Genomic DNA, 26,009 nt, shown 5'->3' on the forward strand with positions numbered 1-26,009 from the left:
TGAATCTATAAATGAATGTGATAGGGATAATATCCTCAATTTGTACTAATTATTTGATTGTGGGTAAAGGAATTAATTTATCGTAGTGGATTGTTAACAAGCAGCCTGAAATGTCCTGAGAGTGTGCATCCATGTAATCAGAAATCCCAGATTTGTTTTACAAACAACATTTTGGTAGAGATCTTATGTGGACGAATACTTGCTTGGTAGATAAAAACGGTACTGCATGTTGGCAGCCACTTCAGTGGCCATTTAGGCCGAACAAATAGGGAAAAACTGTAATTGAATATGTAATTTACAGATGAGTATTTGGGAAGTAAAAAGGGAATTTATTGATTTGGGAGACATTTTTCGAAGGTTTATTAAAGTGTTGCAATATGACATTTGGCAAGGAAAATTATTGGATGGGAAAATTAGATCTGTTTATAAAATGAGTTTGTTGACCCATTGAAGTTAATTCTTTGAATTGTTGTTTAATTAGCATTTTGAGTTCAAATTGGAAATAGTTTGGTAGAGCTTTGGTTAAAACCTTTGGTTGCAGTGTTTTGGAACAAATTGATAAACCGTAGGAGGTTGATAAGAATAGAAAGAAATATGGACCTAAAATAGAAAGATTGTTATGATGATATGAATAAATACTGAGATTAAAAGATTAAATCAAGTGATGTTGCAAATGAAACAGTAGAATTAAGATAATGGCATAACGACAATGTTATGAGTTGTGTCAATTACAATATCAGTGAACTCATATCACCACGAGTGACACACTGTTAGGAAAAAGAGGGAAAAGAAAAAGTGGAGAGGAATTATGGTAATAATACATTATGTTTAATTTGTTGGTTTTGAAAAATTGTTGTTGGGAATTAGGTATTCCCGTTTGTGATTGTAATCATATACAATGCTATTCTTAGTTTAGTAATAAAATACATACCTGATTGAATATTATTTGTGTGACGCATATAAATGAATATAACTTTTGTGTTAAGGAAAAACAACAAATTGTTGAATGTGAAACTGTCGGAAGATATACATGATTATGCTGATTTCATGGTAAGATGTACCCTATCTGATTCAGTGTGTGCGGAAAGCAGATTCAGATGTGACTGAGCATAAGGATAAGACGAGATCACATTTTGGAGGGATTGCTAACGGAATTGGGAAGAAGTTCGAGAAAGAAAATTTGTGGCTAAAAAATGAAGTTAATCGTGGCATACACCCTCTTTCTCAAAGAATGATGAAGACATTCTCCCGTGTAACTTGGAGATGAATGCTTACCTTCACCAAGGAAATTTATGTGACCATTTGCCTGGATCACACTGCAACATATGAAAGAAAGGCGATCACTTACTCTTGTTCGAAGGCTTCGAACATTCACCACATCAGAAGTTGCAGGACAACGACATTTTAACTGCAACCTCTGTGAAATGCGGGGACATATGTTATTACTTCACCAACGTCCGGGGAACCAGCATGGAGCTGCAAAAAACGGCTGTGCCCTTGTCACAACAGCTGTGCACGATTCTGCTGGTTGCTCCTGGTAAGGACCATGAATGACCTGAACACCATGGTCCCAACATCATTGTGGATGCATCCGGCATCCCTGTTCCACATCTTGCTGGCCAATCAACGTCACACCAATACTTGCTGCCCACTCACAATGAGGGAGGAGGCAAGTCGACTACAACTGGGTGAAGGCCTTGTTCAGGAATTACTATGGTTTACAGCAAAAAGTGGCAAGAATGCTACAAGGAGAGCAGGGTCAGTCTATGACTCCGCAATGTTACCACAACAGCGAAATCCTACACGAAGTAGTGCAGGAGCTATGAAGACATTAGGAGAAAATGTTTCATACCAGGATTCAAACACAAGTGATCAGCCCTTCCTTTCAAACAAAGTCAACATTTGTGTGGAGGCAAACGTTTTTTGCCAGATGGTGCAGATGCTTTACAAAACTTGAAAATGAAGTGAAATTGTTGTATCTTGGTGATGGTGAAGTGTTGTTTTGAAAATATATTTGTGATGCAAATGCAATAGATTGAACGATATGGAAGGAGTCAATGACCAACGAAATGTTTTGTGATTCTTGCAGGATGACGGTGTATGCCCAAGGGAATTTGATTACCAAAGTGATTGATTATTTACTTATACTTGTAATGATGTTTATTTGTAGTGATTGATTGTTTACTTATATTGATGTTTTAGATTAATGGTTAATATAAACAAAAACAAAAAGATGAGGGAATTGTGGAAGTGTAACTCAGTGTAACTTATTAATTGGCACTGGTAACTTATTAATTAAACTGGTAACGAAGCAGATACATTTTACATGCAAACTCTGTGAAAGACGAGTTTGTAAATGAGTGTCAGGAATGTGCCCGAACATGATAATCTCTTGTCCACCTGGTCACAGCCCCTGGCTGAAGCACCCCCCTATCGTTTGGTAAACGGAACTCACAACAGGAGGGGAGCGAGCTGATGCCAGGACTTGGTACATGCATGACCTCGGGGCATTAGCGGAGAAAGGATTAACGGTCAGCGGACAGGGGATTAAGTCCAGTTTGTCGATATAAACGAGAGCAAACGTGGAGTCGAGAGGACTTGTTACGAGGAGCTCTGACCAACGGGAGTGGCGGAGGAACATCGGCCGAACGAGAAGAACCACATGCGAAAAGAGTTAACTTGGTCCATTGAATTAAGCGGTATTATTTGGTAAATGGAATGAAGTGAATAACCAGTTAATAAACGAGACCTTTTGTAAACCTGTGTCCGGTCATTGGAGTCTTGAGTCCCACGCTACAAATTCTTCTACAAAGGTATGCTGTCCAAAAACGTGGCCATAAGAGAACAAGCTCAGAAATGGAAGCAAACACACCAACCACATCAACGACATTCACACGATCTGCAACAGAACCTTTGTCGAAAGATCAATGTTTCTTCTGTCAAGTGGATGACGGCCAGCGTCTCTTCACTGTCCGAACCGGAAACTCTGGGAATGCACTTAGGCAAGCGATACAAATTACCCAAGACCCGGTGCCGATGACAAGGTTTAACAATGCAATCTCACCAAGTGATGCCCATGCAATCGATGTGAGATACCACAAGCTGTGCTGGACGAATCATGTGTTTCGTGTCCTCAGGGATGATGTCAGAAACCAAGCCAGGCCCACGACGGCAGACCTACCAATGCAGATGCCATGCTTGATTGAGTTGATCAATATTGTAGACATTCAAACTCAAAAAAAAGCGTATCTTCCCGAATATAAAGACAGTATTTTGCAATTCAAAACCTTTGATTCGTGTCTTACCATTCCCCATATAGTCCATGGGCTGAGTAGGGTTTACATGCACCCTCCCCCCCCCCCCCCACAACTTAACTTCCCGGGTATGTCCATGTACCCCCCACCCTAGGGGTTAGGAAAAACCATGTTAACAGAAAAAAAACTCATTCCCAAGGTACCTCCCACGCATATTTTGATGTTACCCCCCCCTGTGTCAGTGATTTCCGAAAATTAGGGGTAGGCGAAATTCAAATGGCCATAACTTTTTACCTAGTCATCCTATGGTTGCATATGACCCCTCAAAATGTTGGTCCTGGGACACTTTACAATGATATGTGTTATATGCAAATGAGGTCACCAGAGGTCAAACTATGAGGGAATGAGTTTTTTTTTCTGTTAACATGGTTTTTCCTAACCCCTAGGGTGGGGGGTACATGGACATACCCGGGAAGTTAAGTTGTGGGGGGGGGGGGGGGTGCATGTAAACCCTACTCAGCCCACGGACTAATAGCACTAATTTGATACTTTCATTGGATTCCTTGTCCCTGAAAATATAGGTTTAGTATATTTTTAAAAGTTTTTAGGGTAATTAGAGGCAGAAATAAAACAAAATATGTATTTTACAGTGGCCATTTTGAAAATCCAAAATGGCCGCCATACAGGTATCTCTCAAAATGTAAACATTGATTTTTAGTTTCCTTATGCTATAACCTTTCCAAAAATGTATAGGTTTGCTAATCTACCATGATTTTGAACGAAATATAATTTATTGACATAGTGAACCTGACTATTATGCTGTTTGGAATGAAAAAAGAGATATCGAGTTCAAGTGAATGATGAAATGCCATGACGGTTTCTACTTTCGAAACGTGAATTCACAGAGCGCCATATGCAGATTCGTCATTGACTGGGTATGGAACAAACGTACCGGTTTGTTTGCGAACGGGTACGTTTTTCATGGAAGCCCTTCACGAACTTGCTGTCCATGTCTGACGTGCGACTGAAGGTGCTGCAGGAATGTGGAATTGATTGGTTTCATGCTTTCGCATTCGCCGTTTCTGCATTGTCTGTTTGCTTCTGGCCTCCCACCCGTGTGAGGCACGGGTACCTCACGAGTACTTTAAATGTGAATTGAAATAAAAATTTAAATTTTGTGATAAAAATGTATTCCGTGACATCCATTAACGATAAAATAGAGGAAAAATCATAAGGGCCACGTATGGTATGGCAGGGCCAATTTATATTCTGGCAGCAGCCATGTTGGATTTGGCACGGACCCAAAAATGCCAGCATTCTTGAGAGGATAACTCCCACCCATTTTGTTCAGCGCCCTTCAATTATATAGAAACGCCCTTCAATTATATAGAAACCACCTTCAAAGCTTTGTCCCCGCATTCTTATCATGGGACCTACACATTGATCCTCTACTTTCGGTGCCGCCTCGTGACAGATGAGCACAGACATTGGGCTCGTGTTTTTTTTTGGGTTTTTTTTGTATACAAAGCCAAGGTTCGTGTTGGAGGTAACACATAAAACACAAATACAGAAACGCATGAAACATATTTAAAAATAGGGAGCGGGAGACAAGATGGAGAAAGAGAGGGCTGCACACAACCACAACAACAGTAGAGAACAGGGACATCGGTAGATCTGTGGAAAGGAGAGGACGAGGGGGGGGGGGGGAGGGGTTAAGATATATAAAACAAATGGACACAACAAGGACTTTTAGGAAAGAAGTGGGAATTTGAAATTTTGGTTGTATGAACAGGGGTAGAGAAAAAATCAAGGTGAACAGCTGTTTAAAAGACCTGGAGGGAGGAGTGGGATTTAAGAGAGTGAGGGTGTTTGTTCCAAAGGCGGGAGAAAAGAGGAATGAAAGAGTGAAGGTGAGCAGGGAGTCTAGATTTTGGCAGTTTCACGAGAAGATGGTTGCTGGCAGATCTTGTGCATCCCGAAGGAATATTTGGGGGACAGAGCACAGGCAGAGCAGAGTGAGCTCGGCCGGAGAGGAATCAGTGGAAGACATAAAGACTGTCGTGTTCCTTGCGATTTAAAAACCGACAAAGGAAACGGATTAACCGAGCAAGCTTTAACTCCGAAGGCGTTCAGTTCAAATATGGCAGAGTTCATACATGTGGGGAGGGGGAGGATAAGGAGGGTGGAGAGGATGCTGAAGTGCCTTACCTCACGGTTCTGACGCAATCTTCACCCCTGTGGAGATTAAATCAAGCGAACATCGAATTAAATGTACAAAAAGAAACACGTTTATTTTACGGAACCCGATATAAAGAAACGCGCCGGTAAATAAATATAATCCAAAATTGGGACGTCCCCACACCAGACTTCAACAACACAGACAAAAGGATGAAAGAAACTCCAAAATAAAATGCGTATGGTTATTGTACTTATCGCGCAACTAGCTCGTGTGTCAGGGATCTTCTGAGATGGTGGTTCTGGGTTGGATGGATAGCTCCGGTCGGCGGGAAGAAAGGCCTTGCTGCGCCCCTGTTCACAAGGCCTCGATAAAACCTCATGCCAAGTGAGCGAACGGGCGTGCAACCCGCTTCACCAGCGGTGGAATGTCCTCCCGAATTCGGCACGAAGCAGCGGTACACCCAACGTTCGGGTCGCAAAGGATAGAGTCGAGGTGAAGGAAGGCGTGAGGGCAAGAACGAGCGATGTCCAGACACCAACGTCCACCTCAACGAGCAGGGACGAGAGAGAGAAAATGTCAGCCTCTTCTTCTTTTTGTCAATCCCTCGATACGTCACCTCCCTCTCTCTGCCAATCCCTGCCGGCCAACATCACAGGCTCAATTCTCCACCAATGGCCGCGTCACATCTCTCTCATCCCATTCATCGGTGGCCAATCAGTATGCCGCTCTCTTTGCTCTTGCTTGACCAAGCTGAGTGAGCTGCTTCTTGCTTTTGCCCTGACCAATCACCAGTCCTCTCCCACTCCGCCAATCGGCGGCCCTCGTCCTGTGGTGTCTTCCTTCTGCCAATCCTTCGCAAGGTGAGCATGGCCTCAGCCTGCCTGAGCAATGAGTGTTACGATGCAAGCTGGTGATGTGGCTGGCTGTAGCCGCATCGGCTGTGCCACAAACTGGCTTCCTGTGGGTTTTATGGTTATTGTGGCGGAGGGGGGATTTAAGTAGTGTTTGTGTGGTGTTACTATTGGGCCTATCTAATGTCTACTGTGCGTTGCTATACGGGTCAAAGGTATGATCACAGAGGGAATGACGCACCACAACAACAACAACAACATGCATTTTAAAGGCCATTTTCCCTGCTAGAGCGGGAATGACACACAATGGAATCTTAATCTTATTCCCTAATTCTAGTTGCCAAGCCCCGCCCCCTCATGGCGGGGACACAGATACGCAGCTTACTCCGACATTCGGGCTAGACAGAACTTATTACAGGTGAGGTTCCTGGTCATGACAGCCGGACACCTACTTCTGTAGATCTACCTAAATCTATATATGCCCCTACCCCAAAATTCATAACAAGACCATCAACCTAACCTGCCTGCGATGAGAGGGTGAAAGGCCCTCAGAATTAGCTTCATCGCAGGAGATACCAATGATTCTGAATGTTTTGGTTTCAACCCCGTGAAGCTGAGCTCGGTGTGAGGCAGGAGCACCAGCCCAGAGAGGAGAGTCGTATTCCATTTTGAGCTGCGGATGAAAGCTTTGTTTGTGGTGGGGAGCTCAGTTGTGCCAAGGAAGGACTTCGTATGACCGAGGATGCCCAGTCGGCCACTGGCTTTGGAGGCCAGCTTGGGAATGTGGTTTTCCCAGGAAAGATCATGGGACACAAGATTTGGAGGTAAACATAGAGTTGAGGCATTCAGCTTTTCAAGTGTCGTGTCAACTGTGTAGGTGCTTGCCATAAGGGGGGGCAGGGGGGGAATGGAAGAGGATCAAACACCAGAAAAAGATTTGACCAGATGCCACCGGGACTTGGAGGAGGGAGACAGGTTTGATAGTTCAGGCTGAAGAGTAGAGAGATATTGTTTCCTGGCTCCCCTGAGGGTAGACACACACCTGTTCCAAGCATTTTGAAAGGAACGGAGATTGCCTTCAGTTGAATTAGCCTTCCATATGGCAAAGGTAAGTTGTTTCAGGGCAACTGCCTCACCACAAGATTTAATGTACTGTGGACGGGAAGAAGGGTATGACAACTGAAGATGAGATGGGATAAATCTGGGCATGAGAGAGAGCAATTTACTTTGGAAGAATTCCCAGAATGAGTTGATGTCAGAGGCAGTCGAGATGGGAAACCGGTCCAGAAGTTTGATGGCTGCAGGTAAGTAGGGCATAACCAAGTCCTGAAGAGACAATGTGCAGTTTACTGAAATCCGGGTCGGGAAATTGACAGATTGTGTTAGTCCCAATGAGTCGCAGAAGTCCTTTGCTGAGGTGCCATGGCTGGTGAGAGAGGTTTTCGATGAAAATGGAGTACTGTACATTGTGCTTATTATGCCTCTGCCAATGAAGTCGCTGAGGCATTATGTGTTTGGGTTGTCCGTCCGTCCGTGATAGATTTTCGTTGCCGCGATAACTTAAGAATTGCTGAAGGGATCAAAGGCAAACTTGGTGCAAGTACGTTGAATGATGTAAAGATGAACTGATTGGCTTTTGGGGTGAAGAGTTTCATGGTCAGAGGTCATGTTAAGTAAAAATATTTTGTTATTGCAATAACTAAATAATGGCTGAAGTTATCCAAGCCAAACCTGGTGGAGATATCATGATGTCAGGATGAACTGTCATATATGTATAATGATGTCAGGATGAACTGATTACATTTTTGGGTCAAGAGGTCAAAAGACATGAGGTAAAAATTATGTTACCGTGCTAACTTGTGAACTCTTTCACAAGCCTCGATTCAGTATTCAAAAAAATAAAATAAACCCGTGATGGGATTTTGACCAAACTTGGTATAAGTATATATTATGACGTCAAGATGAACTGATTACATTTTGGCATCAACAGGTCAAAGGTCAGAGTCTACAATAGGTTTTCATAACCATGATAACTTAAGAATAACTGAAGGGAACGAAGTCAAACTTGGTTCAGGTTTGTAAAATGATGTAAAGATAAACGTATTCGATTTTGCTGTCAAAGATTTTTCAGAGGTCATGTCAGGTCCAAATGTGATACTTGAGAACAGCTGAATGGATTTAAACCAAACTTGGTTCAAGTTTGTATCATGACGTAATAATGTGGGCGGAGGCATATCGATCAACGTCGTGATGCTGAAGAGTGCCGTTCTAGTTTAATATGATGCATGTTTCACAGCAATGGTGTTTATTGATGCTTTTATGAATTGTCTTTGCAGAGGTTTCTTATTCTAAGTCAAGTTCCCAGTTTTTTTAGAGTGAAGTTTCCTTCAATCAGAACATGACACAGACTTGTCAGGAAGTTAACAAATATGGCATTGTATTGACCAAGAACAATTGTATTATGCCATTCAAGAAAATTGAAAGGAATGAGAAGCCACATGAGTCTTCCACTTGCAAGAAAACAATTAGCTCATTAAAATCTTCAAACAGATGTGAAGCAATACCCAGACGTTGGATGCCATGCAAGTGCGCGCTCTGCAGCAGGGAATTTTCTTGGTTGGAACCTTTAAAATATCATTGAAGGAGCTGCGCTCCAACGCGAGTCGAAAGAATTGACGCGACCAAAGACGGAATTCGTCCGAGTTGCTTTATTGAAACAAAACAGCTCAGGTATTCTGACAAAAGCCCATTTATCGGGCAGCAATATATATACACATTTATGTCGGGAAGTTTGCCCGGCAAAAGCTATACCGGGCATGCCCGGGTGTCAAGGGTGAGCCTTGGAAAGGCGAGTCTGGACCTGCCCGGGCGTGTTTGGCTGCAGCCTGGCAAGTCGAGGCTGGGCGTGCCCGGGCGCTCTGGACGAGCACTGGAAAGGCGAGAGCGGGCATGCCCGGACGCTCTGGGCGAGCCCTGGAAAGGCGATAGCGGGCATGCCCGGACGCTCTGGGCGAGCCCTGGAAAGGTGATAGCGGGCATGCCCGGACGCTCTGGGCGAGCCCTGGAAAGGTGATAGCGGGCATGCCCGGACGCCCTGGGCGAGCCCTGGAAAAGCGAGAGCGGGCATGCCCGGGAAAGACGAGACCGGGCGTGCCCGGGAGGTTCGGGCGTGCCCGGGAACAGTGAGTCCGGGCATGCCCGGGAGAGGCGCGTCTGGCCGTGTTCTGGCTGGTGCAAGGCGATTGTGTGCATCCAGCGGTAACCGCTACACACACCCCTCCAGAATCGACCTGCACCGGCAGGGTCAATTTAAGGGGGGTCCGGATGACCCGGCCGAAGCGACCCCTGGAGGGTCGTGGGGAGGGGTCCGACGTGGTGGTGGGTGGTCGAGCGGGGGGAACTGTGGATGGGGGGCGGCCTCGCCGCGGAGGAAGGGCCAACCGTGGTGGTCGGTCGACGTCCATGTGCGCCGGTTTGAGGCGGTCCACAGAGATCCGGTCCGACCGGCCGCCAACGTCGACGAGAAAGGACTTGTCGCCCCGTCGCAGGACCCGGAAGGACCTGTCGTACGGCGGGCCGGAGTGGCCCCCGGTGCGCGTCATGACGCACAAAGACGTACTCCGCTGTGCGAAGCGCCGGGGGGACGTAGGATTGGGGGCCACCGTGGCGGGACGTTGGCACGGGGGCAAATCGGCGGGCGGCCTCCTGGAGCGCTGGTGTGCGGCGGACCAGGGACTGGTAGCGTCGGGCACGAACTCGCCCGGGACGCGGAGCGGCTGGCCGTAGACGAGCTCGGCGGCGGACGCCCGGAGGTCCTCCTTGGGGGCCGTGCGGAGGCCCAAAAGGACCCACGGCAGCCGGTCGGTCCAACCGTCGTCCTGAAGGCCGGCCATGAGTGCGGCCTTCATGGAGCGGTGAAACCGCTCGCACAACCCGTTGGCTTGGGGGTGGTAGGCCGTGGTGCGGTGCAGCGTGACCCCCAACGAGCGGGCGACCGCGCCCCAAAGTTCGGACGTGAACTGTGGGCCGCGGTCGGAAGAGATGTCCGCCGGTGCGCCGAAGCGCGCGACCCAGGTGGCGATGAACGCCTGCGCCACGTCGGCGGTGGTGGTGGAGGTGAGGGGCACGGCCTCTGGCCACCTGGTGGTCCTGTCCACCATGGTGAGCAGGTGGGTGAACCCCCGCAATGGGGGCAGGGGACCCACCAGGTCCACGTGGACGTGGTCGAAACGCCGTGCAGGCACGGTGAAAGGTGCCAGCGGGGCCTGGGTGTGGCGGTGGACCTTGGCCCGCTGGCAGGCCATGCAGGCGTTGGCCCAGTCGCCGACGTTCCGTCGAAGGCCGTGCCAGACGAAACGCGCCGACACCAGCTTCTGAGAAGCTTTCCGGCCCGGGTGAGAAAGGCCGTGGATGGAGGCGAAGATGCGGCGCTGCCAGGAAACGGGCATGATGGGGCGAGGCTGGCCCTGGGAGACATCGCAGAGCAGGACGGTGCCCGCGAAGGGGATGTCGGCCAGGCGGAGGCCCGTGTCCGCCGCCCGGAGGGCCTGCACCGAGGTGTCGGTGGTCTGGTCGGCCGCCATGAGCACGAAGTCCACGCCGAGGTGGACCGCCTTCGCGCTGGCCCGAGAAAGACAGTCGGCCACAGCGTTGTCTTTGCCGGCGACGTGCCGGATGTCCGTGGTGAATTCCGACATGGCGGAGAGGTGGCAGTGCTGGCGGGCCGACCACGGCTCCGTGACTTTGGCCATTGCGTAGACCAACGGCTTGTGGTCAACGAAAGCCGTGAACGGGCGGCCCTCCAGGAGGTGTCGGAAATGGCGAACGGCCAGGAATAGACCGAGCAGCTCGCGGTCGAACATGCTGTATTTTAACTCGTTCGGCCGGAGCTGCCGGCTGAAAAAAGCGAGTGGCTGCCAAACCCCGTCCACCCATTGTTCATGGACGGCGCCCACCGCATAGTTGGAGGCGTCCGTAGTGAGGGCGATGGGTGCGTTGAGCACCGGGTGAGCCAGCAGCGTTGCGTCGGCGAGGGCCCGTTTTGCGCTCGCGAAGGCCGCGTCCATGGCCGCGGACCAAACGATGTCATGCTTGGCCGGCTTGCCCCGGAGGGCCTGGTAAAGGGGCCGCATGAGCTGAGCAGCGCGTGGCACGAATCGGTGATAAAAATTCACCATGCCGAGGAACTCTTGAAGGGCCTTGATGGAACGGGGACGTGGGAACGTGGTGATGGCCTCGACCTTGGTCGGCAGCGGCACGGCCCCGGTCTTGGTGATGCGGTGGCCCAAAAGGTCAACGGTCGTCGTGCCGAAGTGGCATTTGGCCGGGTTGACAATTAAGCCGTGCTCGCTGAGGCGACCGAACAGTGTTCGGAGGTGGAGGAGGTGCTCGGCGCGGGACGTGCTTGCGACGAGGATGTCGTCCAGATAGACAAAAATAAATGGCAGGTCGCGCAGCACGCCGTCCATTAAGCGCTGGAATGCCTGGGCCGCGTTCTTGAGGCCAAACGGCATCCTCAAAAATTCGAACAGGCCGAACGGCATGATGACGGCCGTCTTCGGGACGTCGGCCGCCCGGACAGGTACCTGGTGGTATCCCCGTATCAGGTCAATTTTGGAAAATATGACCCGTCCCGCCAAACGGGCGGAAAAGTCCTGGATGTGCGGGTTCGGGTACCTGTCGGGGGTGCTAGTGTCGTTGAGGCGGCGGTAGTCACCACACGGGCGCCATCCGCCCCCCGGCTTTGGCACGATGTGCAGTGGTGAGGCCCACGCGCTATTGGAGCACCGCACGATGCCGAGGTGCTCCAACGCGTCGAACTCGGCCTTTGCCACGGCGAGCTTGGCCGGGTCGAGGCGGCGGGCCCTGGCGTAGACCGGCGGGCCCTTAGTGGGTATGTGGTGCTCGATCCCATGCCGCACTGCGACGGCCGAAAACGTCGGCCGTGTGAGGGCCGGGAATTCCGCGAGCAGGCGAGCGAACTCGTTCGCCGTCGGGAGGGCGCATGCCAGTTCGGTCGGCGCGGAGCTGCTCATCGTGCACGCCAGGGAGCTGAAGGTCTCGGCGTTGACAAGGCGACGACGTTTGACGTCGACCAGCAGCCCGTGCGCGCAGAGGCAGTCGGCGCCCAGCAAAGCCATGGGGACGCAGGCGGTCACAAAGGTCCACTGAAAGCGCTGGCTGCCGAAGCAGAGGGTGACGTTGTGCGGGCCGAAAGTGCGTATGGCCGAGCCACTAGCAGCGACCAAAGAGGGGCCGCAAACGGCGTCCCGCCTGTCCTGCTCGGAGGCGGGTATGACGCTCAGTTGGGCGCCGGTGTCACAAAGGAAACGCCGCCCGGAGGCTTTGTCCCGAATAAAAAGCAAGTTGCCCGAGTGGCCGGTGCTCATGGCTGGGAATGAACGCCGGCCCGGCCGTTTCCCGACTTGCCGAAAGTGCACGGGGGTCGGCACGTCCGAGCCTTGTGTCCGAACCTGGCGTGGCAATAACACCACGCATGGTCAGGTGGAGGCCCAGGCCGTCGTGTCGGAAGCGGTCGGTGTGGCGTGGCGGCCGCCAGTTTCACCGGCAGTTCGGCCTCCAACCGCGCAGGGTGCTCGGGCATCGTGGGCGTCGACTCGGACGGCGGCAGGCTCCAGGTAGCCACGCCGATGTGTTGGCCCGCCGAGGAGATCTTATCGGCTTCCCTGGTGAGGGAGCGGGGATCGGTGATCGACGTGCCAGCCAGGGCGAGGCGTACCGGGTGAGGCAGCTGGCGAAGGAACAACTCGCGGAACAGAAAATCCGGAGAGTGCTCACCGAGCAACGAGAGCATATAGTCCATGTGCTCGGACGGGCGCGTGTCGCCGAGCTCGGGCAGGTCGAGCAGGCGCCGTGCGCGTGCCGCCGGTGAGAGGGCGAAAGCGTCGAGGAGGAGCATCTTCAGCGCGTCATACTTGTCGGCAACCGGCGGGTGCTCGAGGAGGCTCAGGGCGCGGGCCGCGGTGGCGGAACCGAGTGATGCCATGACGTGGTGGAAGCGGGTGTCGTCCGCGGTGATGCCTCGCAGGGCGAACTGGGAGTCCGCCTGGGCGAACCAAACAGCCGCGTGAGCCTCCCAGAAGGTAGGCAGTTTAAGAGTCACTGCCGTGTCCATGTCGGTAGGTCACCAGTGAAGGAGCTGCGCTCCAATGCGAGTCGAAAGAATTGACGCGACCAAAGACGGAATTCGTCCGAGTTGCTTTATTGAAACAAAACAGCTCAGGTATTCTGACAAAAGCCCGTTTATCGGGCAGCAATATATATACACATTTATGTCGGGAAGTTTGCCCGGCAAAAGCTATACCGGGCATGCCCGGGTGTCAAGGGCGAGCCTTGGAAAGGCGAGTCTGGACCTGCCCGGGCGTGTTTGGCTGCGGCCTGGCAAGTCGAGGCTGGGCGTGCCCGGGCGCTCTGGGCGAGCACTGGAAAGGCGATAGCAAGCATGCCCGGACGCTCTGGGCGAGCCCTGGAAAGGCGAGAGCGGGCATGCCCGGGAAAGACGAGACCGGGCGTGCCCGGGAGGTTCGGGCGTGCCCGGGAACAGTGAGTCTGGGCATGCCCGGGAGAGGCGCGTCTGGCCGTGTTCTGGCCGGTGCAAGGCGATTGTGTGCATCCAGCGGTAACCGCTACATCATCAAGTAAAACACACAGGAGAGAAGCCTTATAAATGTCCTGTGTGCAGCAAGGATTTCGCTCATTCATCAAACTTACAAAGACATGAAAAAATACATACAGGAGAGAAGCCTTATAAATGTCCTGTGTGTAGCGAAGATTTTGCTCATTCATCACATTTAAAAACACATGAAAAAATACATAAAGGAGAGAAGTGCTTCTTGTGATCTGTGTGCAACAAAGCGTTTCCTTTTGCTTCACATTTGAAAATACATCAACGGATTCACACGGGAGAGAAACCTTTCAAGTGCACTGTGTGCAACAATGAATTTTCTTGGTTAGAATCCTTGAATCATCACAAAGTAAAAACACACATGAGAGAAGATTTATAAATGTCCTGTGTGCAGCAAGGATTTTGCTTGTTCATCAACTTTACAAATGCATCAAAGAGTATATAAAAAATCTCAACAGACTATTGCATGAGATTTGTACATGAGCAAGAAAACAACCAATCGGAAAAGGTATCCTTAATCATTCAGCAACAAACTTCCAAAAACAAGTTCAAGTGCACGATATTACACTGGAAAACGAAACAAAGAAATACAGCCCCAACGATAGCAAAGAAGAAAAAGGAAAACTACAAAAAGCTTCTTACGTCTTCCAAAGGCAGGTTTTGTGTGGGAGAAACAGAAAGTACCAGTCACCTCCTTTCGCGATGTAAAAAACTCGTGTCAGAACAGTTGAACACAGAATGACATGACAGCGTCTGCACAGTAATCCACTGGCACATCTGTAAATATTTCAACATTCCGGTTCTTTCAAGAACAATCACGGAAACAGAAAGCAAATCCTATCCTTGAAAATGAGCATATCGTGCTCACACGTGACAAGATGATCCCGTCAATTGTCGACATTGCAAACAAAGCATGGCATCTGGACATATTGCTCAAACACAAAAAGGAAAATTCAGCATTGTTGATTGAGTTTTCAGTTCCCAATGACCTTGGACTAAATGCTACAGAAATCAGAAAAATGCTCATTCCAGGAGCTGAAAAATGAGGTCAAGAGGACTTGGAAATTGAAGAAAGCTGAAATTGTACCCGTAATACTCGGAGCAACAGGGATGATCAAGAAAACCCTTACTGATCACTTAAAAAGCAGGGAATATCTCTACAAACAAGCTGCAGGTACAGGCTGTCAGAGGTTCAGTGAGCATTCTAAAAAGAGCCCTTGGAACAAAACTATGAGAATAACGTTTCCCAATCTGGTTCACAAATAATGATCTTTTACCGAAAAAGGAGGTGGAGATTTTGAGTTCTGGGAGAACTTCCTCCCTCCTCCTGAAACTCGCATATGGGGACATCAACCAACGAGAGAAGCCGTGCACATGTTCTGAATGCAACAAGAGTTTTTTTTGTTTTGTTTTTTGTATACAAGATCGAGGCTCGTGTAAGAGCTTACATTAATGACAAAAAAACAAACGGACGCATAAATGGAGGAAAGGGACTGAATAGAGTGTGGGAGTTTGTTCCAGAGGCGGGAGAAAACATGGCATCTGGACAAGAGTTTTGCTCTTTCATCAACTTTATCTCATCATCAAAAATACATACAGGAGGGAAGCCCCACAAGTGTTCTGTTTGCACCAAGGCATTTTTTCATCAATCAAAGGTGAAGCGGCATCAATGGATCCACGCACAAGAGATAAAGGAGAGAAGACTTGCAGGTTAAACGCTACAAGTCTTTAGGAGATAGCACGAATGAACCAATTCACCACCATCTCAAGTCACTCCACTCTGCTTCTCCCCTCATCCAATCTGTGATTTTGTACCCCTGTTAACAACCCACTACAAACCCACCTCCTTCCAAATTTCCTGAGAGTTTGTTTCTGTATCCATCTTGTCTACCCAATGCATCCACCACTACCTCTCCTTCATACTCGTCTTACTTGCTCAACTCTTCCTTTAGTTTGTCCTTCACCACTGCTGATGATGTTTCCCTCCCACCTCTCTCTTCCCACCTCTCTCTTCCCAAAGCTCCTCTTGTTCTTCTGCTTCCTGATCCATTCAGTAATCCAGTTTTTCCACAAATCTTGACGTTTATTCAAAAAAGCGTTGGTTCTGCAAGGTAGAACTAGCGGTCACCTAGGTTCTGCTAGCGGTCACCTTCTTTCGGGTATGAAAAACAACTGTCTGAATAACTGTATTTGTGTGCAATGTACACCATTGGGACATCTGTAAAAAATTCAAGATCTCAGTCTCAGAAAAATCAAGGAAGCATGAACCAAAAGCGATTGTTGAACATGAGGATGCAGTCCTCACTGATGATCAAATCATCCCATCAATCGTGAACAGAGAAAACAAAGCATTGCACAAGGACATTGCACTTTTGCACAAAAAGGAAAAGATGGTATTGCTCATCGAGGGGTCAGTAGCAGTACCCAGCGACTTTGGTCGAAATAATGTGGAAATCAGGAAAATGACCAAGTAATCGGCATCTGAAAAATGAGGCCAAGAGAACCTGGAAGCTGAAGGGTTCTGACAAAATGGGATTGATAAAGAACCTCTCTTTGATCTTCAAAACAGTCCCCAGGAATAGTCGGACAAACTAACAACAATTGGAGGCTGTCTGTGGTCCAATGACAATCCTGGAAATAATCCTCAGAAGAAAACATTGAGAAGACCTTTTCACAACTTGGATTGTGAAACATGATATTTTATCGAACTGGAGGTGGCTACTTTGAGTCCTGAGAGGACTCCGTTCCACCTTCTGAAAGCTGCACATGGACATTCCAACAAACAAGAGAAGCCGTTCTTGTGTTCTGCTTGTAATAAGGATTTACCCATTTATCATGATATAAAATGCATCGAAGGATAGATAAAGCAAAGTAGCTTTTGCTGGTGTCCTCATTTTTGGATGGTAAAATGCCCTGCCAATGTTAGTGTCCCTGCCAAGATAAATCCCCGAATTAATCAAACTCAATTCATTGATAAAGCAACGGAGCTCTGGAATGCCACATTGATGTTACAGCATTCAGACAGAAAGATCGAAATCCCAGAAGTGAAGATACAACATATGTTCTTCCAGGGTGACTGTCTCTGCCCCTCTTGTTTTGCCCAGTTCTGGACCTACTGAGCAAACTCATTGATGATCAAGGACAGGGATACACCTAACATCGAACAGTATAATGTCCAATGGGTCAGGAAAAGTGACCCATCTACTGTATATCGATGATTTAAAGCTCTTCACACCAAATGACGGAAAATTGGCAGAACCATTAAAACTGGTAAAATGGTATTCAGACAACGTGTAAAATGCTGCTAAATTCAGCAGAGGGAGACCAACAAAATTGGATAACATGCAGACTGCAGAGACTTCAGAAAGTACAGTGCCTTCATACAGCTGCACCAACCTGGTTTGGTGAACACCTGAGACAAATCGATCATCTCAAGGGAGATAGTGTGCCAGAACTGTAAAGGCCAATCACCAGAGGTTTGGGGACTGAAACACCAATCAGGTATGAGGGGGAGGATCTATTGGTGGGCGAACTCCTCCTTCAGACTGAAGGGGGTGGATTCGGGCAGGTGGGGACATATTCTATGAAAAAGCAAGTGAAGGCCAAGCTATCGAACAGATGACGGGACATTGAGTGGAGTGAACGTTACGAGGCACCAGCCCATCTCAAACCTTTTGTGAATTCCCCTTGTGCATAATCTCGTACAACCGGCTTTTATTGCTGCTTTCTCTCTACAACTCTGCCTTCCTTTCTTGTTCACAGTCTGCTTTCCATCTCCGTTCATTTCTTTGTTCATTTTCTCTCATTCTCACGCTTTATTCCTCTTACACTTCCAGCACCTCTTGGATCTTTGTGTCGAACCCGGCTCGTTAAGCTGCGCCACCTGAATGGACCAACTCCCGCTGCGCCTTTTGATACTGATGGTTGGGTAAGTGTCCCCGACAAAATGGATTGCCTCCTGCACTTTCCTGCTGAAAAACGCATCCATTTCTTCCTGCAAATGAACCACCTAAGCGCATGGAGAAGGCAGCATGTGGGCGACAGTGAGGAGGGAGCATGAGTGGAGCGTGGTGGCTCCGGACACCAGACAATCATCATAATTATTGGTGGCACACGCTCATCTGAGCTGGCACAAGGTGTGAGGGACCAGGACACACCAGCTTCCCCTTTCTCTTCCACTCCCTTGACCTCTTCGACCTCTTTCTCTTTTCCTGGATGTATGCGGCACCAGCCAATGGAGAGTTGCGAAGTCACTGTTAAGGTTCTGAGGGTGGGTCTGTCATATTGGGGAAATTGGGATTTATATGTCCCGTACATATTTGTGAATATACCTGCCATTATTTCTCCCATTGTAAAATTTGCCTAATTTGTGTGTACTAAAAGCCCTTTTCTTAAGAAACTGTCTGCTGATTTATTCGGGCAGTTCTGATTGCGGCATCGGATAAATGAGGTTCAATCTTGGTTGGTAAGCGCTTGAAGTAGTTCCGTAACAAGTGGATCTGCTAGGGCAACTAGTTAAGATCAGTTACATAATCATCGGCATGGTACCGCCTCGTGCTTTTTCGTGTATGGCAAGAAGACTTTGGGCATGGGACCCATTGGGAAGGTTTGATGAGACTGGTGATCGTGGTCTTTTAAAGAAACGCCATCCTTTTAAAGTTATTCATCAACAACGTCTGTATGTGGCCAAATCATGGCTGTTCTGGGGCAGGTGCTGTGGATATTGATGAAAGCATTCCATTTCATCCCATACATGCTCTACAGCCCTGTGCCGCACCATCCCCATGCAGCACCAGCCCCGTGCAACACCAATTCCGTGCCTTGTGAAACACCAGCGCGCACGAGCCATTTCGGACCCAAAACCAGCTGGTGCCTTGCTCAAGCGTGCGCTCTTTCCCCATTGTTGTGTGAACCCTGGTATTTATTTTTGGTGCCATTATCGATTATTTCTTTTTACTGTACCTATATGCGTATGTCGGAGATTTAACCCCTCAGGAATGATCATTTGACCAGACTCGGACAGGAGAATTTATTATAAAAGAGAGGACAATAACATGCACATGGAAGGAAAGTTGCGTGGGTCTCGGCCAGCAACCCTCCGTCCATGACAGCTCTTCCTTGATCTACACACGACCTGCCATAGTTCATTTAGTATGCTCAAGGATTATTTGAACGGAACTAGACAAGGCATCTGCCTTTCAGCTCAGAAGAAAACTATGTCTCACCCACACATTTTTAGACAGGGAAAGATGAGAATGCAACAACAAGATAAAAACAAGAGGAAATGAAATTGCAGGAGATGTTTGCCAAGGTCAGGCAAACAACAATTTTAGAGTCGAAAGCCGGTTCGTTTGGGATGGTAGGTTGCTTTATCCTCAGCTTGTGAACGTTTGATTATTTGTGCTTTTTTATACTCTGTAGTTTTGTATTATACCAATGCGAGCTTGCTGGAAATTTAATTGGAGGGAGAATGTGGTGAAATAAAGGCGAAGATCCGTTGTAATTCCCTCTCTAGCGTAAGACGTGCCTATAAGAAGGTTGGCTTGAGAGTGAGGGGATTGCTTTTTACTTGTGACTGAATTTGAGCTGGTAAGTTAAAATTATGCATCTTTTATGGCTTGCTTTACATGGAGCATATTATATGAACGCATTCTAAATATGTGATTATTCTTTTTGTGGATGATGTGGAGAATTGATTACAATAAAGCTCAATACGTTGAAGAGTTTGTGATTGAATTCCATCACAAAGAGAACAGAGAGAGGGTGTGAAAGAGCAGCAGAGCAGGATTTTAGGAACCGTGGGCTGATGCCGCCTGGTCCAGTTGCAGAGTCGAGGATTGACAGAAACTTCTCCACCTTGTCAGGAGAGAAGGACCCAGAGTCCAGGAGCAGCTGGTTACGACTGGGAATGGTGGGTACAGAGAGAGCCGAGTTTGTAACACAAGATTTTGAGGCAAACACAGAGTTGAGGCATTCAGCTTTTTCATGTGCGGAGTCAGCTGTGTAGCCGTTTGAGGTGAGGGAGGGGATAGAGGGGGAATAAACACCAGAAACAGATTTGACCAGATGCCACCAGCATTTCGAAGAGGGAGACAGGTTTGAGAGTTCACTCTTGAGAGTGGAGAGATATTGTTTCCTGGCTCTCCTGAGGGTAGACACATACTTGTTCCGAGCTATGTGAGAGGAACTGAGATTGCCTTCCGTTGGATTTGCTTTCCAAGAGGTGAAGGCAAGTCGTTTCTGCGCAACAGCCTCACCACAAGATTCCGTGTACAATGGATGGGAGGAAGGGTATGACAACTGAAGACGAGATGGGATAAATCTGTGCATGAGAGAGAGCAGTTTACTTTGGAAGAATTCCCAGGATGAGTTGATGTCAGAGGCAGTCGAGATGGGAGACCAGTCCAGATGATTGATGGCTGCTTGAAGACCGTGCCAGTTGGCCTGACTGAAATACCAGAATGGGCGACGCTGAGGATGCCCTCTGAGAATGGCCAGAGAGATGTCCACTTTAACAAGCACATGATCAGATGAACCGATTGGAGCAGAAGAAGAGCAGCAGACATTTGCAGGGAAGTTTGTCATAACCAAGTCTGGAAGAGAAGTTGCTCCATTGACTGATATACGGGTCGGGAAATTGACAGATTGTGTCAGTCCCAGTGAGTCGCAGAAGTCCTTTGCTGCCGTGCCATGGCTGGTGAGCGAGGAACCCACACCCAGCAGGGTGAACACGAAGTATAAGAAAGGGGGAACACTAACAGCATTTTAACAAAATGGCATGATGACAGTTGAAATCACCACATATGAGGAAGAGAGAGAGTTGGGAGGGAGTAGATAGAAGTTGTACCATGTTATCAGACAGCGAGATGTATATGGAGTGTTCACTGTTTGGTGGACGGTACAACACACACATGAACAAAAGGTGGGAGCGAAGGGGAAGCCGTAGCCAGAGGTACCCCTGGGGGTGAGGTGGAGAGAGGGCAGTGCAGGGAGAGTGAGGAAGAAAGTTTTTGATAAAGATAGCAACGCCACCTCCAGGACGAGGCTCAGGTCTATCATACCGAAGGAGGGAGTAACCAGGGAGAGATATTAAGGAATCACAGACATCTTGAAGGAGGAAAGTTTCTGTTAAGCAGATCAAGTCTGGTTTGTCAGAAGCAACCTGTATGGAGAGGTCAATCAGGTTTGAGCGAAGGCCCCGGATGTTTGAGGTCCATACCGTTAAGGAAGAGGAAGGGTGAGCATCGGATACAGGACAGGGGAGGTCTAGGGTAAGATGAGGATGAGGAAGAGGAGGATGTAGGGAGAGCTGTTGATAGTGTTTCAGAGATTTCAGAAGAGCTTGGAGAAAGGGAAGGATATGGAGGACAAAAGGTTTGATGGTGATTGGATGAGGCACAGTGAGGTGTTTGAAGGGGGGGGGGGGGGGGCGCAGAGCGAGGAAGAAGGTTGGAGGAGATGGAGGTTAGAGTTTGGAAGGGAGAGGATGTGGGGAGGACGTTTTGAGGGGGAGCGGTGAGAGGGGAGAATTGGAGAAAAAAGGAGGGTGGGACGATTTGAAGGGGAGGAGGGAAGGGGGAGTTTTGAAATGGAGGGGTGAGGGGGGAATGTAGGAGGGGAGTGTTGAGGGGGTTGTTTAGGATGGGAGGGATGAGGGGGGAGTTTGGGAGTGGAGGGGGGAGTTTAGGAGGGAAGGGACAAGGGGGGAGATTTGAAAGGGATGGGTGAGGGAGGAGTTGAGAAGGGGAAGGAAGAGTTTGGATTTTAGAAAGTGTCACCATCCCTACAATAAGGCGGCACAAGAGATGCTCAGTTCTATCCCTGAGGACCTGTTTAGAAGTGCATGGCTGGCAGCATCTTGGAAGCAGGTGTGGGAAACGGCCGGGCCCACCCGCATCCACCGCTACATCTGGGACCCAGGAGGTGGCGTCCTAGGAGAAGATCTACCATGCCTGCAATGGACCTTGCTGAACCGTCTCCATACGGGGGTCGGCCGTTTCAAATCATTGCTGAAGATGTGGGGCCTGGCAGACTGCCAAACACATAATTACCACCTGCCCCCTATACAGACCACCTTCAGAAGCGGGCCTCTTCAACGTAGGACCAGAGACGAGGGCATGGCTGCACGACACTGAGCTGGCCATCTGATGATACACGAAAGAAGAAGAAAGTGTTGGACGATTAATGGAAAACGAACATTTATTGCAAAATGAGTTTCTTGTGATTTTCAAGTCAGAGATCCATTTGAAAACGTTGGAGGAGGGGTGGAATGCAGGTGAGTTTCGGGAATGAAGGAAGGAAGAATTGTAAGATATGGAATTTTTATTTGAAATGAAGTTTGGTGAGCAAGTCGAAAGCAACCTTTTGAAGAAGAATAATAATAAGAAGAAAAATGTGTTATAATATATGACAGAATACAACAGTTCAGGGGAAAGTTTAAACATTTTTAAACTAAACCGTGAAAACTATAAGGGGAAATTCCTTAAATGAGGGCATGAAGGATTCCGAAGGGGGATTTAAGGATTCCAGCACAGGTTCAGAAGCAGGAACAGAAGAATAGGAGATTGACAGCCAGGAGAGCAGTGAGCGAAGGAACAGGGAGGTGTATAAGCAAATGTGTTTGTACAGGAGGAGAGGCCTACTTTTTAAATTCTTCGTTAATATGTTTTTTTGAAGGTTCGATGAAAGTAGATCAGAGGAAGAAGGATAAAATTGAAGAAGTATGGTGAGAACTGGAATTGAAAAGGTGTCGACTGGAGAGAATTGAGTTATGAAGGAAGGAGGGAAATAAAACGGGTGGGACAAAACACGTGGTCGAAGAACGAACGAACACGGGCAGAGAAGGAAATTAGATTTTTTTTAGTTTATATTTTTATATTAAGACTTTAAACAAAGGGTAGATGTTCGGGAAGTGTGGGGTGAAAACAATACTGGAAAAAACAGTGAGAGAATGAAAGTAAATGGACCACAAACGACCTTCGAGAGGAGACGCAAAGCCTCGAGGCCTGGGAAAACCAGGCCTGAAAAACGCGGCAGGAACCATCCGACGATATATATATGGTATGCACGATTTACACCGATATCTAACTAGAAACACACAGTAGGCACACACACCATAAAATAAAAAATACAGTTTTGACAAAAATACAAATGGCAAAAATTCTTAACTTTGGGAGCGTGGAGAGCTTGGAAAAACACACGACCGCGCCGGCAAAACCCTTGTTTTACTTTCATGGGTTTACAAGGTTGTATCTTGGTAGAGTTTGTTTTTTTGAGGAGTTGTGTGTCACAGTAAGCTGGTACTCATGTTGCCAACCTTGAAAGGATGACAGGCTGAGTCAACCCACCAGGTGTTAATACAACGGCATGACAGGGGCTCTAACGTGGCACCTTGTAATCTTAAACCAGCCACCCGTTAAACCAACACCAGGGAAAATATATCTTTCCAACGTTGGGCCAACGCTACCTTCCAACATTGACCCACCGGAACAAAATAACGTCGGTTCTACGTTGTCTGCAGGTTGTATTCGTTGTAAACGCAAGGTCTAGTTATAGCAAAGACATACTGGATAAGTTGAAATTATACAGTTAAACTGATTGGAAACTAAATAAATTAACTATTTCCTCCAAAAATTAAAGGTTGAAACTGAAATTGCATACGTAATTTGTGGACGGATTAAAAAAGACTCATGCACGCATTTAAGGGTTTACTGAGGGAAAAGACCCAGCAATGTACTTCACTCTTGGATGTAGTTCTGAAAATCCTATACTCACCCTGGCCAATGTAAAAGTATAAAGTTTTTGTTCGCCTGGTGCTATCTAGCATCACAATGGGGGTTTGGGCTCAGAAAACTAACAAACGATTGGAGGAGTAAATACTAGTTGGATTGGTGCATTTTTTTTTTATTGAAAGGTGAAACAAATTGATTTGGAGTATAAAAGTAAACATGTTTTGAAATAGAGGAAGTAGCATTGTGCAAAATATTGACGAGTTGGAGACATATTTACTGGCTCCACTCGTGTCCATCAGCGTTTGGGATTTTCACAACAACGGGCCCAGTATCCCAGTTCACCACATTACTTACAATAATCATTGTATGCTGGGCAGTTCCGTGGTGGATGTGATAGTCCACACTTTTTGCACTTTTGTCGATGTGTCATGGCATTCACAGACGATTAAGGTCCTTCCATCTTCTGGATGGCCTGCTTTCCGATTACTATTGCTTTGTACTTGCGACCCTCACTTCAAACCAGGTCCATGTCGTACCCGACCTCCTGGTCGAGCAGATGCTTTTGAAAATCATCCTGTGGGGGTGCTCGCAACAATCAACTGGATAATCCGTTGTGTAATGTGTGGATTCCAGGATAGATTTCAAGTTATGGTAATACCTAGTAGGTTTATTGTATCACATGGTGTAATTGTGGAAGAATTGTGGAAGAATAGTTAGTTGTGCACAAATGAAGTAAAAACTAGAATGAAACTCGGTGGAGCACAAACTGCAGTAAGTTCAGGACTCTCCTTCAATCAAGTTGTTTATTAAAGACGCCAAGCTCTCAGAACACACGGCTATCATGGCGAGCCGCCAGCAACCACCGAAGCCACGCCCCCAGACATCACTACGCAGTATGTCGTACCAATCACAACACAGCATATTAAATCAGAACCGCACAGCGAACCAAATACTACAAGCGAGCGGAGCACACACCAATAGTTCAAACACCTTGAGGACACAATTCCGTCCCATCTTCGCGCCTAAAATAACCACCGGACGTCCCTTCAAGAAGATCCGGGAATTCAAATAATTAACTATTGAGCTTGCATTACTGAAAAATATAGAGCGTTACATAATTTTTGAAGGCCCATATTGGGTTAAACAATGCTTAACTGTGTGACGAATCGGCTCGTCCTGATATAACTGTGTGACGAATCGGCTCGTCCTGGAATAACCGTGGTGGAGGCTGACGCAGTGACTGGTGACGAATAAATCTATCAACGGCGCATTAAAGGTGTGTTTCCCATTTACGCTGTTCATATTTTAAGAGTATTTTAAATGTGCTTCCCCTTCTCTCCCCTCTTGTCTACCGCTCCCCTTTTTATATACTTTGCTTTTTTATCTGTTTGATTTGTTTGTGTGATAAATGTTAGCTCTTTCACGAGCCTCGATTATGTATACAAAAAAAATACAAAAATAAAAATGTTTATTTCCCAATCGGCCTGTTACCAGATTTTGTCGCAGGTTGTGACCACAGTGCAGTCATTCTTATTAGTCCCCTACCGGTGTACACCGGAGGGGACTATAGGTTTGCACGCCGTCCCTCCGTCTGTCAGTCCGTCAGTCCGTCAGTACGTCACGCAAAGAACAGTTTTCCGGACTTTTTTTTCTAAACGCTGAATGCTAATGATTTCAAACTTGGCACATGGTTTCCTCATGATAAGTTACAGATCGAGTTCGAACTTCACGACGTTTCGATCAATTTTGACAAAGTTATGGCACTTTGAACTTTGGGAATTCTGATGATCCTTAACTCAGTGCCATTTAAAGTTTTAATTTCCTTTAAAAAAGATTTTCTCTGTAATAATAGGACCGATTGAGATCAAATTTGCACCCTTAGGGGGGACTCGGTCTGGAGAATATTTTAATGGTAATTATGACGTCACAGGTCACGTGGTTCGGCCGCCGTATTGTTTTCGTGAAAACACGAAAACCCCTTTTTCTCTGCAACGGCTGAACAGATCGAGGCCAAACTTTGCAGGCAGAATCGCATACCCATGACGAACAAAAAAGACGTCATGCGTCACATGGTTTCAGAGTTATGATGTTTTTTAGCAAGAACCTTTAAAACCAAGCTCCTCCCTCATTTTTGATCCAATCGAGGGGAAACTTCACAGATCTGTTCGGCATGTCAGTCTACTAAAATGTCCTTTTGGAATTTGCGATAGGTCACGTGGTTTGGCAGATATCGTTAATTAAACGAAAATATATATTTTTTAAAGGATATCACTTGTTTATTCTATAGTTCTCCTCAAGCCGCACCGCGTGCCCTCAGCCTCGTCTCGTGAACGTCAACAGCGTGACACA

The 26,009-nt window shown here is 47.7% G+C and overlaps 1 protein-coding gene across 1 annotated transcript in view; it reads left to right on the forward strand.

Annotated features, from left to right (window-relative positions):
• Positions 1–16,403, forward strand: part of LOC144892109 (uncharacterized) — a 98,958-nt gene extending 82,555 nt beyond the window's left edge. The window contains exon 7 of the mRNA XM_078777322.1: positions 16,164–16,403. Within this exon, the coding sequence (XP_078633448.1) occupies positions 16,164–16,403 (240 nt within the window). The remainder of the gene's footprint in view (positions 1–16,163) is intronic.
• Positions 16,404–26,009: the final 9,606 nt, after the last annotated feature.

The sequence above is a fragment of the Myxine glutinosa genome, chromosome 5 (genome assembly GCF_964187855.1).
Source record: "Myxine glutinosa chromosome 5, kmMyxGlut1.1, whole genome shotgun sequence".
Classification (NCBI taxonomy): Eukaryota; Metazoa; Chordata; class Myxini; order Myxiniformes; family Myxinidae; genus Myxine; species Myxine glutinosa.